We start from the raw sequence: 12,164 nt of genomic DNA on the forward strand, positions 1-12,164 counted from the left end.
GTAACCCTTTGAACACAGGCCGCCCGACTGGAAGACTTCAGCGGGGGTTGTGGCCCTATCTGTCACCCTTTTAAGCGGCCGCAGCGGCGGAAAGAGGACTGGGAGTCGGACTTGGGAACATGTAACATCCAGCCCAGTGTGTAAATCTTGTAAATATCCATGTGTACCATAGCCCCCAGTGAATAAAGCCCGTATCACCGTCGTCTGAGTCGGACTTTATTCAGTGCCCACCGAACCCGGAGCTACGGAGAATAATTTGGATACTTCGTGCGCATCGACATCGCTAGAGTCGCTGACTCTAGACATCGCCAATCCGTCCCCCGTCACTCCGGACGAGAGGAACGCGCAACAACAACTCGGACAACAAGTTTTTACTCGGATGCCTAGCGTTTAGTCTTGGGTTACATGTTTTTTTATCATACACTGTTCGTAATTCACCTATGTCGCGACCTGCAGTTTGTCAGTCGTGTTGCTACTGTTCCTTAATTATATCTTTTCATTTTCCCTTTTTGTTGCTTCCCACTCCCTCCACGTAATGCCCCTTGGGCCTTTTGAGTAAATAAATGAGCACTAGTTCTCATATTCCGTCCTCCGTTACGAAGTACGCGCCGACATTCGACACAGGCCGCATGTGCAAGCATGTACAAGGATGTGGGCAGGGTCGACGTCTTAAGGGGTCGGTGGAGCAGCAGCCCCTCCCCCCCTGAGCCCTGCCAGAAAGAGACACCTTTCGGGCAGCAAGAATGCCGGGGGGGGGGGGGGGGGGAGGCGCAAATTTCCTACTTGTTCCCACAGAAGCGCAAAGTCGACGTCGGTACTAGATGTGGGCACACATCGCGCTTGTCCCATCCTACAGTTTACAATATCAACAACAAGCAGTCAGACATCTTGGACGCTCCTGCACGCTAAATTTTGGGAAAAAAATTATTTATTTGAAAAAGTGATCATATCGCCTCCTGACCAGTTGTACCACACAGGGCTGATTCAAAGTATAGAGAGGTAAGAGCAATCCAACACCACACGGCGTTCCGAGTCACTTGACTTTGGCTTCATCGACGAGTTGAACGGTCGTGCTCCTAGGAATGCCTTCAAGTTCCATGAGGATGACCTCGTTTATTTGTGGGTAGGGACGCATGACGTGCTTGGGGACGTACAGCGTCACCTGGATGTAAGACAGTCTTATGATGAATAACGTCATGCAGATACTATACGCTGTGGTTGAGCGAGGCCTCCCGTTAGAAGTTATAATCTTCGACTAACTTCAAGATTACATCGTTTCCCCGCAGAGTTTATTTCCAGCAACAAACAACAAAGGTTTTAGCGTTAGGGGTCATAGCGTCTCTGGGAGCATTCAGCCAGAATATATGGAGAGCAGCCTTCGATGTCTACGGTTTCTCCATAAATTTCGTCTCAACGCTCTCTTAAGCATGCGCGATCACCGAGCAACGGCCGTCAACGTCGCCTGCGAGAAGTTATTCAGCTGTTTCAGAACTGGCAACTATAGCAGTGTAACTTACAAGGCAAAGTAAGTACTAACGCAATTAACTTCACGAAAGTCACCAAAGTAGTTTCTACACCCAAACCCTCGCGGACAGCTCTAAAGGAGAGCGAGAGAGAGAGAGAACCTCCCCAACCAGTTTTTCCTTGCTACATGCAGTAGTGCACGATCACCCGCGTGTCGCTTACCTGAGGTCCAGCAGCTGGTCGATACCGTCCTAGGTTAAATCTATTGATAAAAGCTTGGCCCCTAGTCCAGCCAGAAGGGTCGAGAAAGGTATCTAGAGAAGAGGACCGCTGTGGCATTTGGAAAGAACCGTAGTAGAAAGCAGGCGTCTGCAGGCATTTTGCTCCGCTAGCCTTAGGAAGGTTCCGCATGAAATTGAAGAGAACTGCGAGGCTCTTGTCGTTTGTTAAGGAGAAGGCTTCCATGGTCCAGCTGCGAAATTGCGTCCCATTCAGGGTTACGTTGGACAGGATGCCCTGGCGAGACGAGGGATAACATTTGAAGACAGTTCCGCTACGTTGTTAGACACGCACACTGTTATGGCTTGATAAGGGAACTTAAGGGCGCACGAAAGGGCTAAAAAATATGTGAGGAAGAATGGAAAGTAGGATTACAAGCCCTCGGGCACACACGCGTGCAAAAAGTAGGACAGCAGCGTGTAATCCTGGTGCGCAAGAGAGCTCTCGATCGCGCGCGTCAGGCAAGCTGCTTCCTTTGGCAGGCAGCCACGTCGTCAGGACCACGACCTATTACATTATACCGACCATGTCATAATCGGCAACCCCTATGATTACCCGTCCGCACGACCGCTAGGAGCGCTACACATCGGCTCGCGAGAATGGAAATTTGAATTTTGAACACGCAGAAGCGGATGTACGACTACCGTAGCAGACGACAGCAATAGCCCCAATGAAAACGCGTAGAATGATGATGGCAATCAACTTTAGAATGAAGCGTTTTCCGTGGGACATCTACCGCTCTTGAGGGTTACGTTGGACAAGAACAAGATGTCCTGGTGGGACGCGAGACATCAGTACAGACGTGGACAATGGACAGATGGAGAGAGAACAGCAGAAAGGAGAGGGAGACAGGGAGGGTCCAAGAAATGCGCGCTCCTCAAAGGAAATATTTTGTGTGGCAGTTTCTGAAAGTTCATATCTCGCGGTAAAAAAAGAGACATGCATGTTCGAGGTGCCTTCCATCCTTCAAAGAATCAGTGATTCCCCTCCAACCAACGATTTTTTTCGTTCTTTTCTTTTTCTTTTTTTCCCTGCGGCGTACTGTGCAATATGTTGTATGCACTCTTGCGGTGACAAGACACCGCACAGCGAAGGTATAGTGCATCATGTCTCTCGACGGACTGCATAATAAATGTAACACGGTTTTCGAGCCACGTTAGATGTCGTTCCCTCCCTCTTTAAACTGGTTGTGCACGAAATATCACATTTGTTCAGCCAGGGTGCTGGACTCTGATTCTCGCTTTGCAGAAGAGTGGGGAAAACGATTTACCTTCGACTGTGGCACTGGACTCCCGGGGTTCATCCTTCCCCCATTCTCGACGATAATTGTCACGTATTCCGTCTTCGACACAGAAATCATTGTCTTTTTCGACCCTCGGGCGTCCATGACGCGAACCACATCACGGCTCAGCACGTACGCTCTGTCGGCGAACTGCGGTATCTTCAGCGCAGCCGGGCCATGCAAGTCGAAGTCGACCTGCGGAAGTGATTGTCAAGACCGACCCGCATGGTGCGTATTCCAGTGCGCAAAACGCGTTCCACGTGTCAAGCTCAGCGTAAAATTTTAAGCACAGAGTCGGTTTCTCGTACGTGAAACAACGCGTCAAGAGGGTTCTGAATTTCACGCTGCGCGTAAAAGCCGCGCATGCGCAGTAGCCAGTCCAACCGGAAATCGCTCCAAATTCACTAGAGCCCGGTTTCAGCAAAGCCGACTAACTTTAAACCAAGATCAAGCGTCCCTTAAACTTGATATTAGCCGTCATTACTTTTTCAATAGCGTTATGACGCAAGGTGCATGAGTTCGAGTAAGGCTAGCTAACGTTACAGAAAGCCAGTTGAGGTGTAATTTCAATTTAAGGGACGCTTGATCGCGAATCAACTCTTAACCGGCGTTGGTGAAACTGGCCCTAGGAAAACCAAAAATAACGCTATAAGAATACGTCTCAAGAAGTTGTCAAATTGCTCACCGAATGCCGTATCTCAATATTCTGCCAACAGCATTGGTTTCTCGCGTTCACGTAGTGCCACGTATTTATGCGACCATGTGGTTCACTCTGCGTATTCAGGCTCTGCGCACGCGCGCTGCTTTCGCTGTGCGTCTCACCGAGTGAAATACGCACGATGGAGGTCGGCTTGTTGACACTGAGTAGATATACGTGGTTCGAATAGTTTAAAAGGCTGGTATACTCCCCTCAGCCTTCCTGGCCATAAGAATGGTCTGAGGGGCAACAAGTTGTCTCGTGCTCGTCCACCGACTACGAGTATTACGTATTTCATCAGGTTTAAAGTGTCACTAGGATTTAAACCTCGTGTCTCCGGTGTTCCATCTAACGCGTCATGTGAGCATCATAAAACTGATTGATTGACCGAATTTTGAGAACTATGAGGCTACAGCGTGCATTACTCATTGGACAATTCTTGGAAGCGCATAATATTCGATGATTCGCATGATTTTTTTTAAAATTTTGTTTACTGAGCATTTGAGTGATGTTGATTTATAAAACGAAATTAAATGTCACTTCAGTGCATACAATGTTAATATTCGAACGGATTGAGGCATACCATGATAGAAGTTACTCGAAAGCAGCGCTATACCCAGTGCTTTGAGCTCGATCACTAATATATCGAACTCTGACCTGAGCTGTGTACGTCACGTATCCGAAGTCTTGCTTCACGCCCTCGAAGCTGACCGGAGTGGCGTTGATAACCGTTTTCAGGAGCTCTTTCACCCTGAACACTTTTTTCACGTTATTCCACGGCGAGCACGACTTCAGGCGCACCTCTCCGAGCTTCATCCTCAGGACAGGGATGCGCATATGCGCCGCCTCACTTGCTTCATTGAATCTATAAATAATCCTACTTATTTCGAAGTACATGTCCGTAGGATCAGCGCATTCGGACAAAGGAGCATCAGCGTGGTAACTGGTAGTGTGTGTGATGTTGCCGAAGCCGAAGTTTGTGCCGCCGTGGAACATGTAGAACGATACGGACGAGTTCAGCTTCAATATCTCCTCCAGCTTCCTCAAGAGTTTCTTCTTATCGACGGCCGCGCTTGTTTGGTTCCAACGGCTCAAAGTGGAGACGATGAACTTGACCATGATTGGTCCTCTGTTCTTGTTAGCTGCTCTGGTAACGTTGACTACCTTCTCTGTGGTAGCGTCTACATCATAAACGAACGTTGCGAGAGCTCCTTCCACTGTTCCGCATTCAATGTGCTTCTCTTCAGGATGATCTGAAGTTATGAGCGCAACTCTAGGACCAAGGCGGTATCGGAACGTGTAGTAAAGGTACTTCATATATTTGTGGTCGCACGGTTCGAACTTGCCGTATTCGTCCTCCAGTTGAACCATGATGACAGGTCCGCCGTTCTCATACAGAAAATGGTAGAGGTGCTCCTGTAGGACGCTGAGCCAGCGGTCAAGGTGGAACTGAAAGGAGATCAGCCAAGAAAAGAAACAGTTACACCGCGGAGGTACCTGCAGGTATATCCCTCAAGTTACATTACAGATTACAGAATTTCAGGAAGTGTAAACCCACTCAGTTTGTAAACAAGAGGGCGCGTTCGCATGGAGCGGACGTCACTGATGGGAAAAAGGGAGTATAGGAAACCTCATGGTGTGTACGGCGTATTCGGCCTTTCTGCACCGCGCAGCGCATGCGACAGCTACATCACTTTGCGGCAAGCCCTAAATAACGACTGAAAACGGACATTGACTCGATGATTGCGCCAGAAGCGTCGTGAGAAGTATTTGACGAATGCTTTCAATATACACGGTGCTTATTCTTATTTGATATATTTTTCACAAAAAGCCACGGGCAAAGCATAAATGCGGTTTTTACTGGTAGGATTTACGCTCAAGCGCGGGGGACATTCCGTCGAAGCGAGCCTTTAGAGCGAGCAACTACATGACTGATTACTAGAATCATTGACTATAAAAAATAAATAGTATAGGCACAGGCCCGCTGGCCAGATAAAGCGCTTTGCGTCCTATATATATATATAGGACGCCGAGAGCCAATGTTATGTCCTTTCGTGCGAATGATGCGCGTTGTTTTAGTTTCGACCTATTTGTGCAACAAAATTTGGCGGTAGATATATCGAAGTATACATGCCTCTTACAGGATTTTAAAACGAATAGTAGGGCTTTAAATAACGACTGACTCCAATCCCGCTATCTCAGATTTCCCTGAAAATCTTAATGAATAAATTTTAGGCAGGGAATCATCCTGTATTTGGATATTCTTTTGGACATTCCCTTGGATGGAATGTCCCGCCTGGACGCGTAATCCGTCCGCAGGAACGGCGTCTGGGCCGCTCATAATCCTTTCTTATAAAAATAATTTAACAACAGCTTTATTTCGAGTTGATGAATGGGAATTTCAAAAAATAAAGTAAGAAATAAAAACACCCTGTAGATTATACTGTATAGCTCCAAAACGACTCGCGAATACAAACATTGACATCTAGAAGAACCTGCAATAATATACAGGGAGGTAAGTTGTTGTCTTGATGTACCCCGCATTTGTTGAGTAAACTTGAGCAAATAATGTTTAAATTCGATGTCGCTTCGTTGCGCATGATAGGAATTTATCTGTTTGTTCATTCCAATCATTTGGCGCTTCTAAAGCGTTTGTTTGCCGTCTACTTTTCCATCGTCATATCATATATCACGATCATCATTATATCATCGTCACCATCTATGCGAAAGGTCAGTATAGAAAAACCGCTATTATTACACCTTTCAGTTGAGCCTCGGGAAAAACGATGTTGATTTACAAGAACACGCAGTCTCTACACGCTGAAAGACGTGCAAATTTTACTGTATATAGGTGTACCTATACCTGGAAAGCGTTACCGCTCGTTCGTAGTTTCACGCCTGCATCTGTCCTGGGAAGCCAATAGGGCATGCCTCCGTTGTCGCGGTCGGCAGATATATAAGGGCCGGCTCGTATGATGACCAGGAGACCAAGATCCTTGGCGGTGCTTAAGAAGCCCTTGAGATTGTTGTAGCCTTCAAACATATAGTCCCATGGTTCCGGTTCGTGGCTGGACCACTCGACGTAGGTGTCTATCGTGTTAAGGCCAGACGCCTTGAGTTTGAAAAGCCGGTCCTTCCACAGAGGGTATGGTACACGGAAGTAGTGCATGGCTCCAGCGACGACGCGGAATGGTTCTCCGTCTTTGAGAAAGACGTTCTTTTCGTAGTCGACGATAAACGAGGGACCTGTAAGACATACAAACATAAGGAGGGTTTTGAGATTGCTGATGTAGCTGAGAGTTACGAAATTTCGCGATACGTTCTGGTGTTATACATGGTGTGGGGTTCAATTTATTAAGTTAATGCAATTTAGTGTTACAGCGGCAGCTGTTAATGCCACACTTCGCCTTCACGCGATCCGCCTCGACGTTGACACAAAACCCTACTCCCCCTCCCGGACCTCTCTGCGTTCCTCCTCTCCGCGTTCTTGTGTGTGGTGTGGTGTGGTGCGGCCTTCCTCTTCTTCTGTTTGTGGAATGCGTCGTGTAGGTGCCGATATTATCTAGTCAAGATGGGACGTCCGAAGGCGTCGCCTGCACAACAAGCTGCCTCCAAAGAACGGCGTCGAGACAAGCAACGAGAATGGATGCAACGAGCTCAACAGATGGCACTGTATCTGACAGAACCTGAGAGAAACTGACAGAACCCACCGCCAACTACAATTCGTGCATCGACCTTCCTTCTTCGAGAATAGAACCTTGGTGCAAGAAGTGTCAACCCTCGTGACGCATTTCTCGGATCACAAAGCTCTCATGGTCACGCTATGTGAGGCGCAATGAAATAAAATACATTCAGTAGAAACTCTCTTGTAAACATGAAAGAACCGATGTTCTGAGTCTGGAACAAGATAGAAGGGACAAATACATACAAAGCCTCAATCCACCGGCAATATAGAAGATGTGGGTTCGAGTCCTACAGCTGGCTAACCTTTTCAGTGACTTTCATCTTTCATCTCTTGTAAAATTATTTATCGCCATTTGTGAACAATGCAGTGACGAACGCGTCTACACCACCCCAGAGCAGCTGTCGTTGCTAATTCGTGGGAAATCTAAGGGTTAACCGTCCCTCAATTTTTTAATTGCTGATTAAATAAATTAATAAAATTAATAAATGTACATTCTACACCCCAAAACCTCGAGGACATCGCCAACGGAGAGGGAGATCCAAACTTTTAGCTGAATTCTCCGGTTTAATTATATTCTTTTTGAAAATGATATTTGTTCCCCGCCGCGAGAGTTTCGGAGTTTTTCTGTCGTAATTTTTCTCAACTATTCCATCACCACAGGGCCTTAGTACTGCTTACGCAAGGGAAGAGTAAGGGCACACTCCGCATCTACCAAACGCTGCATGGCGTTTGGAGTGGTTACAGTGCAAACACAGTATTTCCTTGCGTGCGCAAAAACTAAAACTGTATTACAGAGTTTAGTGCGTAGTACGCCGTCGCATTCGCGTACGTGCGCACTGCGCGAAGTTTAGCGCGTGCGCAGAACCACCAACGCTATCCCTTACGTACGCAAAGGCGATACCGTACGATGCCCTAAAATTCACTATTATTTGCAGTTTGCGCTAATCGAGAGGTTGAGTGCAGGGTGTGCACAGATAAACCTAACCGGCATTTGCGCACTTAGCTTGTTGTCTATTTAACTGACGAACTTCCGATGGCGCACTATGGCGCATTTATGCGTGCTAAATCTACGGAAAAATCGTGGAAGCCATATATTGAGCTTAAAAAATAAACAGAGCGACGAAAACGTCGGCTTCCATGCGTAAGGATAGTGCGGTCATGGCAGTGCATGGTACTACATAGCTGTCTCAGCAGATCCATGACTTGAAAACCCGAGACGAGGTAGGGACGAAAACAGACACACACAAACACGGTCTCAAACAAACTGTCTCAAACACGGTCTCTTTTGAGACCGTGTTTGTGTGTGTCTGCTTTCGTCCCTACCTCGTCTCGGGTTTTCAAGTCATGGATCGTCACCACCAGCTCGCTTGCTACCTAACTTTCCTTTCGTTGTCTCAGCAGAGTTATGTGCAGGCACCGCCAGGCGCACTATCGATGAGCATCCATTTGACATCATTTCGGTTTCTCCACCGATGGCTCCACTAGTGGTACCTGAACTCAACTCTACTACGTCCGCCATGTTGCCCTATTCTGATGCAATGAGGTTGACGTTTCCGTCGCTCTGCGTACTTTTTAAGCTAAGTATGTCTTCCATAATTCTTTTCTACATTTCGCACGCATAAATGCGCCATCGGAAGTTTGTCACTTAAGTAGACAGCAAGCTAAGTTCGCAAATCCCGGTTAGATTTATCCGCACACAGAGGCGTTGCCTTGGCGTCCATTCACGCGGGCAGCAGTAGCGTACACGCAAAGACAGCGTGCGAGCGTGGGCTATTTTTAATCAGAATCAGAATTCAGACCTTCACATGTAGAGAACGGAATGTCCACTTGCATCAGTTTCCACGCGTGGTGCCGGCGCAGGAAGGTTCAGGCGCCGTCATGGTACTGGATGAGATAGCACTGACTATGGGTCCACTATCTCCAAAATGTGTTCGCTACTGACAGCATGGTGTAGGCCGGCTGTGGGACAAACTCCACAGTGCAAAGACATCACTCTGAGTACTTCTGTTCGTGCCCAGATAAGGACATTCGCGCTATGGAGTTGTGTATACTCTACAGTCTTCTATACTGCGTAAACTGTAGTACTGACTATTCCTTATCTTACGTGGTATATCATAACGCTGATTCGACCTGACCATGGCGTTTCCTTCCATGAACACCCATGACTGGGAGCTTGTACCATTTGCCTCCGGCATCGAATGGGTCGTGAGACGTAATCTTCGGATGGGTGGAAGCCTGTGGAAGAAAAAGACCATCACAAGGGTCACGCCGAAGACTGAACAAATGCAGCAGCTTCTGATTATGCTCATTTTAAGATATCTGCACTCCGCGTACGCTTCGAAGCAAAAAGAACTACTTCTCCTTCTTCTTCTCCTTCCTCTTCTTCGCGCCTTCTCCACGAGAAGAAGAAGAAGACCCCCCCCCACACACACACACACCCTACACAACGGTCAGTGCCCCTGCAGGAGCTTCTCCTTCTTCGTCCGTTCAAAGGATGGTAATCATGAACCAGACTAACACATTTGGCCACGTCGTAAAAAGTACAAGATGGGGTCCATCCCTCCTGAAACTCCTGAAAGTTGTATTGTATTGTTTGCATATGTTGTTGTACCGCGGAAATAAGGCTGAAATGGACCAGTATCTATACCCCCATGCATTCTCCCTCGTCTCACTCAAAAGCGGGCTTTTTTTCCCTCTGTGTGTGCGTCATTTTCATGTCACGACACATAGGCAGAGCAACGCACTGATAATGATGAAGAATCTCGCACTGTTGTAGACAGCGCCACCTGTATGTGGCTATCTGAACACGAAACAGACACAGAAGAAACAAAACGGCTTTTGAGTGACATTGGTCACCATAATTGGCCATTCAAAATGGGAGACCTCAATATTCTCGGTTCCGAAATCCCTGATCTTGAAGTTCACGTGAAACAAAGAAAATGGCGGTGAATGCGCAATTGCTTCGTAAGATATGTCCATTTAAAAACACGACATCACTATTTAACCATTCCAATTGGCAGGTTTTCGCGGTTTGTCTGCGTCGTCTTAGCGAACGAGCCACATTTTAGCAGTTGTTAGGCTTAGGAGGGCAGACACGACGGATCAGCATATTAGGTTAGTCGAAGTTTGGTGTTAGCATTTTGCTGCCCCATGTGGGCAGCGTCGCAACTCCAGTCAGGATAAGATGACAAAGTGTGAGAAGACTTAGTATAGACAGTGCAGCACAACCAGTTATGTCAAACTACTCAGAGACAGGAAATCCGAATTTCCTCAAAAGCGCGATAGCTTGGTAAGGTCATTGTCAAGTTACTGAACCAGTTGGAATGAACTACGGGGTACATGATGCTAAGTGCAATTAGAGCGCAAGAGTTGAGCACATTCATTGCGATATCATGCCCAGTCTGGGAGTGCAGTTTCCTTACGGTTATATACTGACCCTACGTTAGGGGATGTTGCGTGTGCAGCCTTATGGTGGGACAAGCTACCATGCAACAAAATACAGTTGGAAATGCGCGCCGAGGCAGCGAAGGTCGTCGTCACCTTTTGGGGAAGTCTTCGACTTCCCCAAAAGACACAACAAGGGCAGAAAAGGGAAGACCTAAGTGGCTACAAGACAGCAAAAGCTCTGATTATCCGCTGCGATTGAGACGTATGGACCTGGCATTACAAGCCCGAGACAATATCGACCGAACAGCAAGAGCAGAAGACAAAAGAGAACTGTCCTTTAATAACCGGGTGTCCGACCTTCAGAGGGGAAGATTGTGGAAGCGAGAGTCGTCATCAGGGAATTGATAAGCGGAAAGCCACCAGGTGAACCCAAGACACACCTCCAGGACTTATGGATCAGCGTCTAGGAACAACGAAGCTTCCGATAAGCCTGTATCCGCAACTGTACCGACCTACAAGACGGACAAAATGCAGAGGATCCGCGAGACACCACCTGGGCAGCGAGCCGTCGGCAACGGAATCGCCCACCCCGAGATAGCTCTAAAGCTCACGCGCACCCTTGCATATAGGGCTGGGCAGTCCCGTAACTCTGTTTTATTAATAAATCGCTCGTTTTCTCGAAGTTGGTGTCTCACTCAAAAGTGAACCCGAACTCGTCCGACCACCTCCTCGGACGCCTGTGTTGTCACAGCCTCTCCTACGTCTTGCCTCACAAGTGGGACTTCAGAAAGCAGAAAACCCGAAAGAGAAGAAGAAGAAAAAGTCCGAGCAAGCGAGCATAAACAAGGTCATGGTTCAGGTTTTATCGTATACACGAATGTATCCCATCAATCCTGGAAGAGAGATCAGTGTCTTCCGTGCTACTTGCAGACTGTAGGGATGCACACGAACTGAATCAGCCTTGGAAGAACGGGAAGAACAGGGGGATGATAAGAGTGGGTGATAGTTCATATCGCTACGCTGCAGGACTCAGACGGGACGAAGGGGGGTTAAAACAAGGTTTGACAAGGACAGTTGCGCTCTTCACCCGGGCTGCTCTACCGTGTAAGCCAAGTTTGTTTCACATCGCCGGCATCTTTTTCTTATTTACATACGAAGAATTTAGCAGAGTTGTCGGTAACAGCTCCCAGAGCTTCTTTCTTGTACAGCTTAGCCGATCTTGTTTGAACGTCTTCGTCAGATGCAGAACTTTTTTCTTTTTTTGTCCGACGAACACGTACGGTCTGTAGGAGTTGAAGGAGCACTGAGGTAGCGAGGTGAGCTCCCCTCTTTTTTCTTTTTTAGTTTTTTAATACAGAGTGATCTCCAAT

The 12,164-nt window shown here is 47.4% G+C and overlaps 1 protein-coding gene across 1 annotated transcript; it reads right to left on the minus strand.

Moving 5' to 3' along the window:
• Positions 1–916: 916 nt before the first annotated feature.
• LOC135392720 (beta-galactosidase-like) lies at positions 917–9,754 on the minus strand. Its single transcript, XM_064623441.1, has 7 exons — positions 9,742–9,754; positions 9,512–9,642; positions 6,586–6,968; positions 4,380–5,171; positions 3,014–3,220; positions 1,687–1,980; positions 917–1,162 (listed from the first exon to the last, which is right to left on the minus strand). Exons 2-7 carry the CDS (start codon positions 9,600–9,602, stop codon positions 1,034–1,036), a joined length of 1,896 nt encoding a protein of 631 aa, XP_064479511.1. The 5' UTR covers positions 9,603–9,642; positions 9,742–9,754; the 3' UTR covers positions 917–1,033.
• Positions 9,755–12,164: the final 2,410 nt, after the last annotated feature.

This window comes from Ornithodoros turicata, chromosome 4 (assembly GCF_037126465.1).
Source record: "Ornithodoros turicata isolate Travis chromosome 4, ASM3712646v1, whole genome shotgun sequence".
NCBI lineage: Eukaryota > Metazoa > Arthropoda > Arachnida > Ixodida > Argasidae > Ornithodoros > Ornithodoros turicata.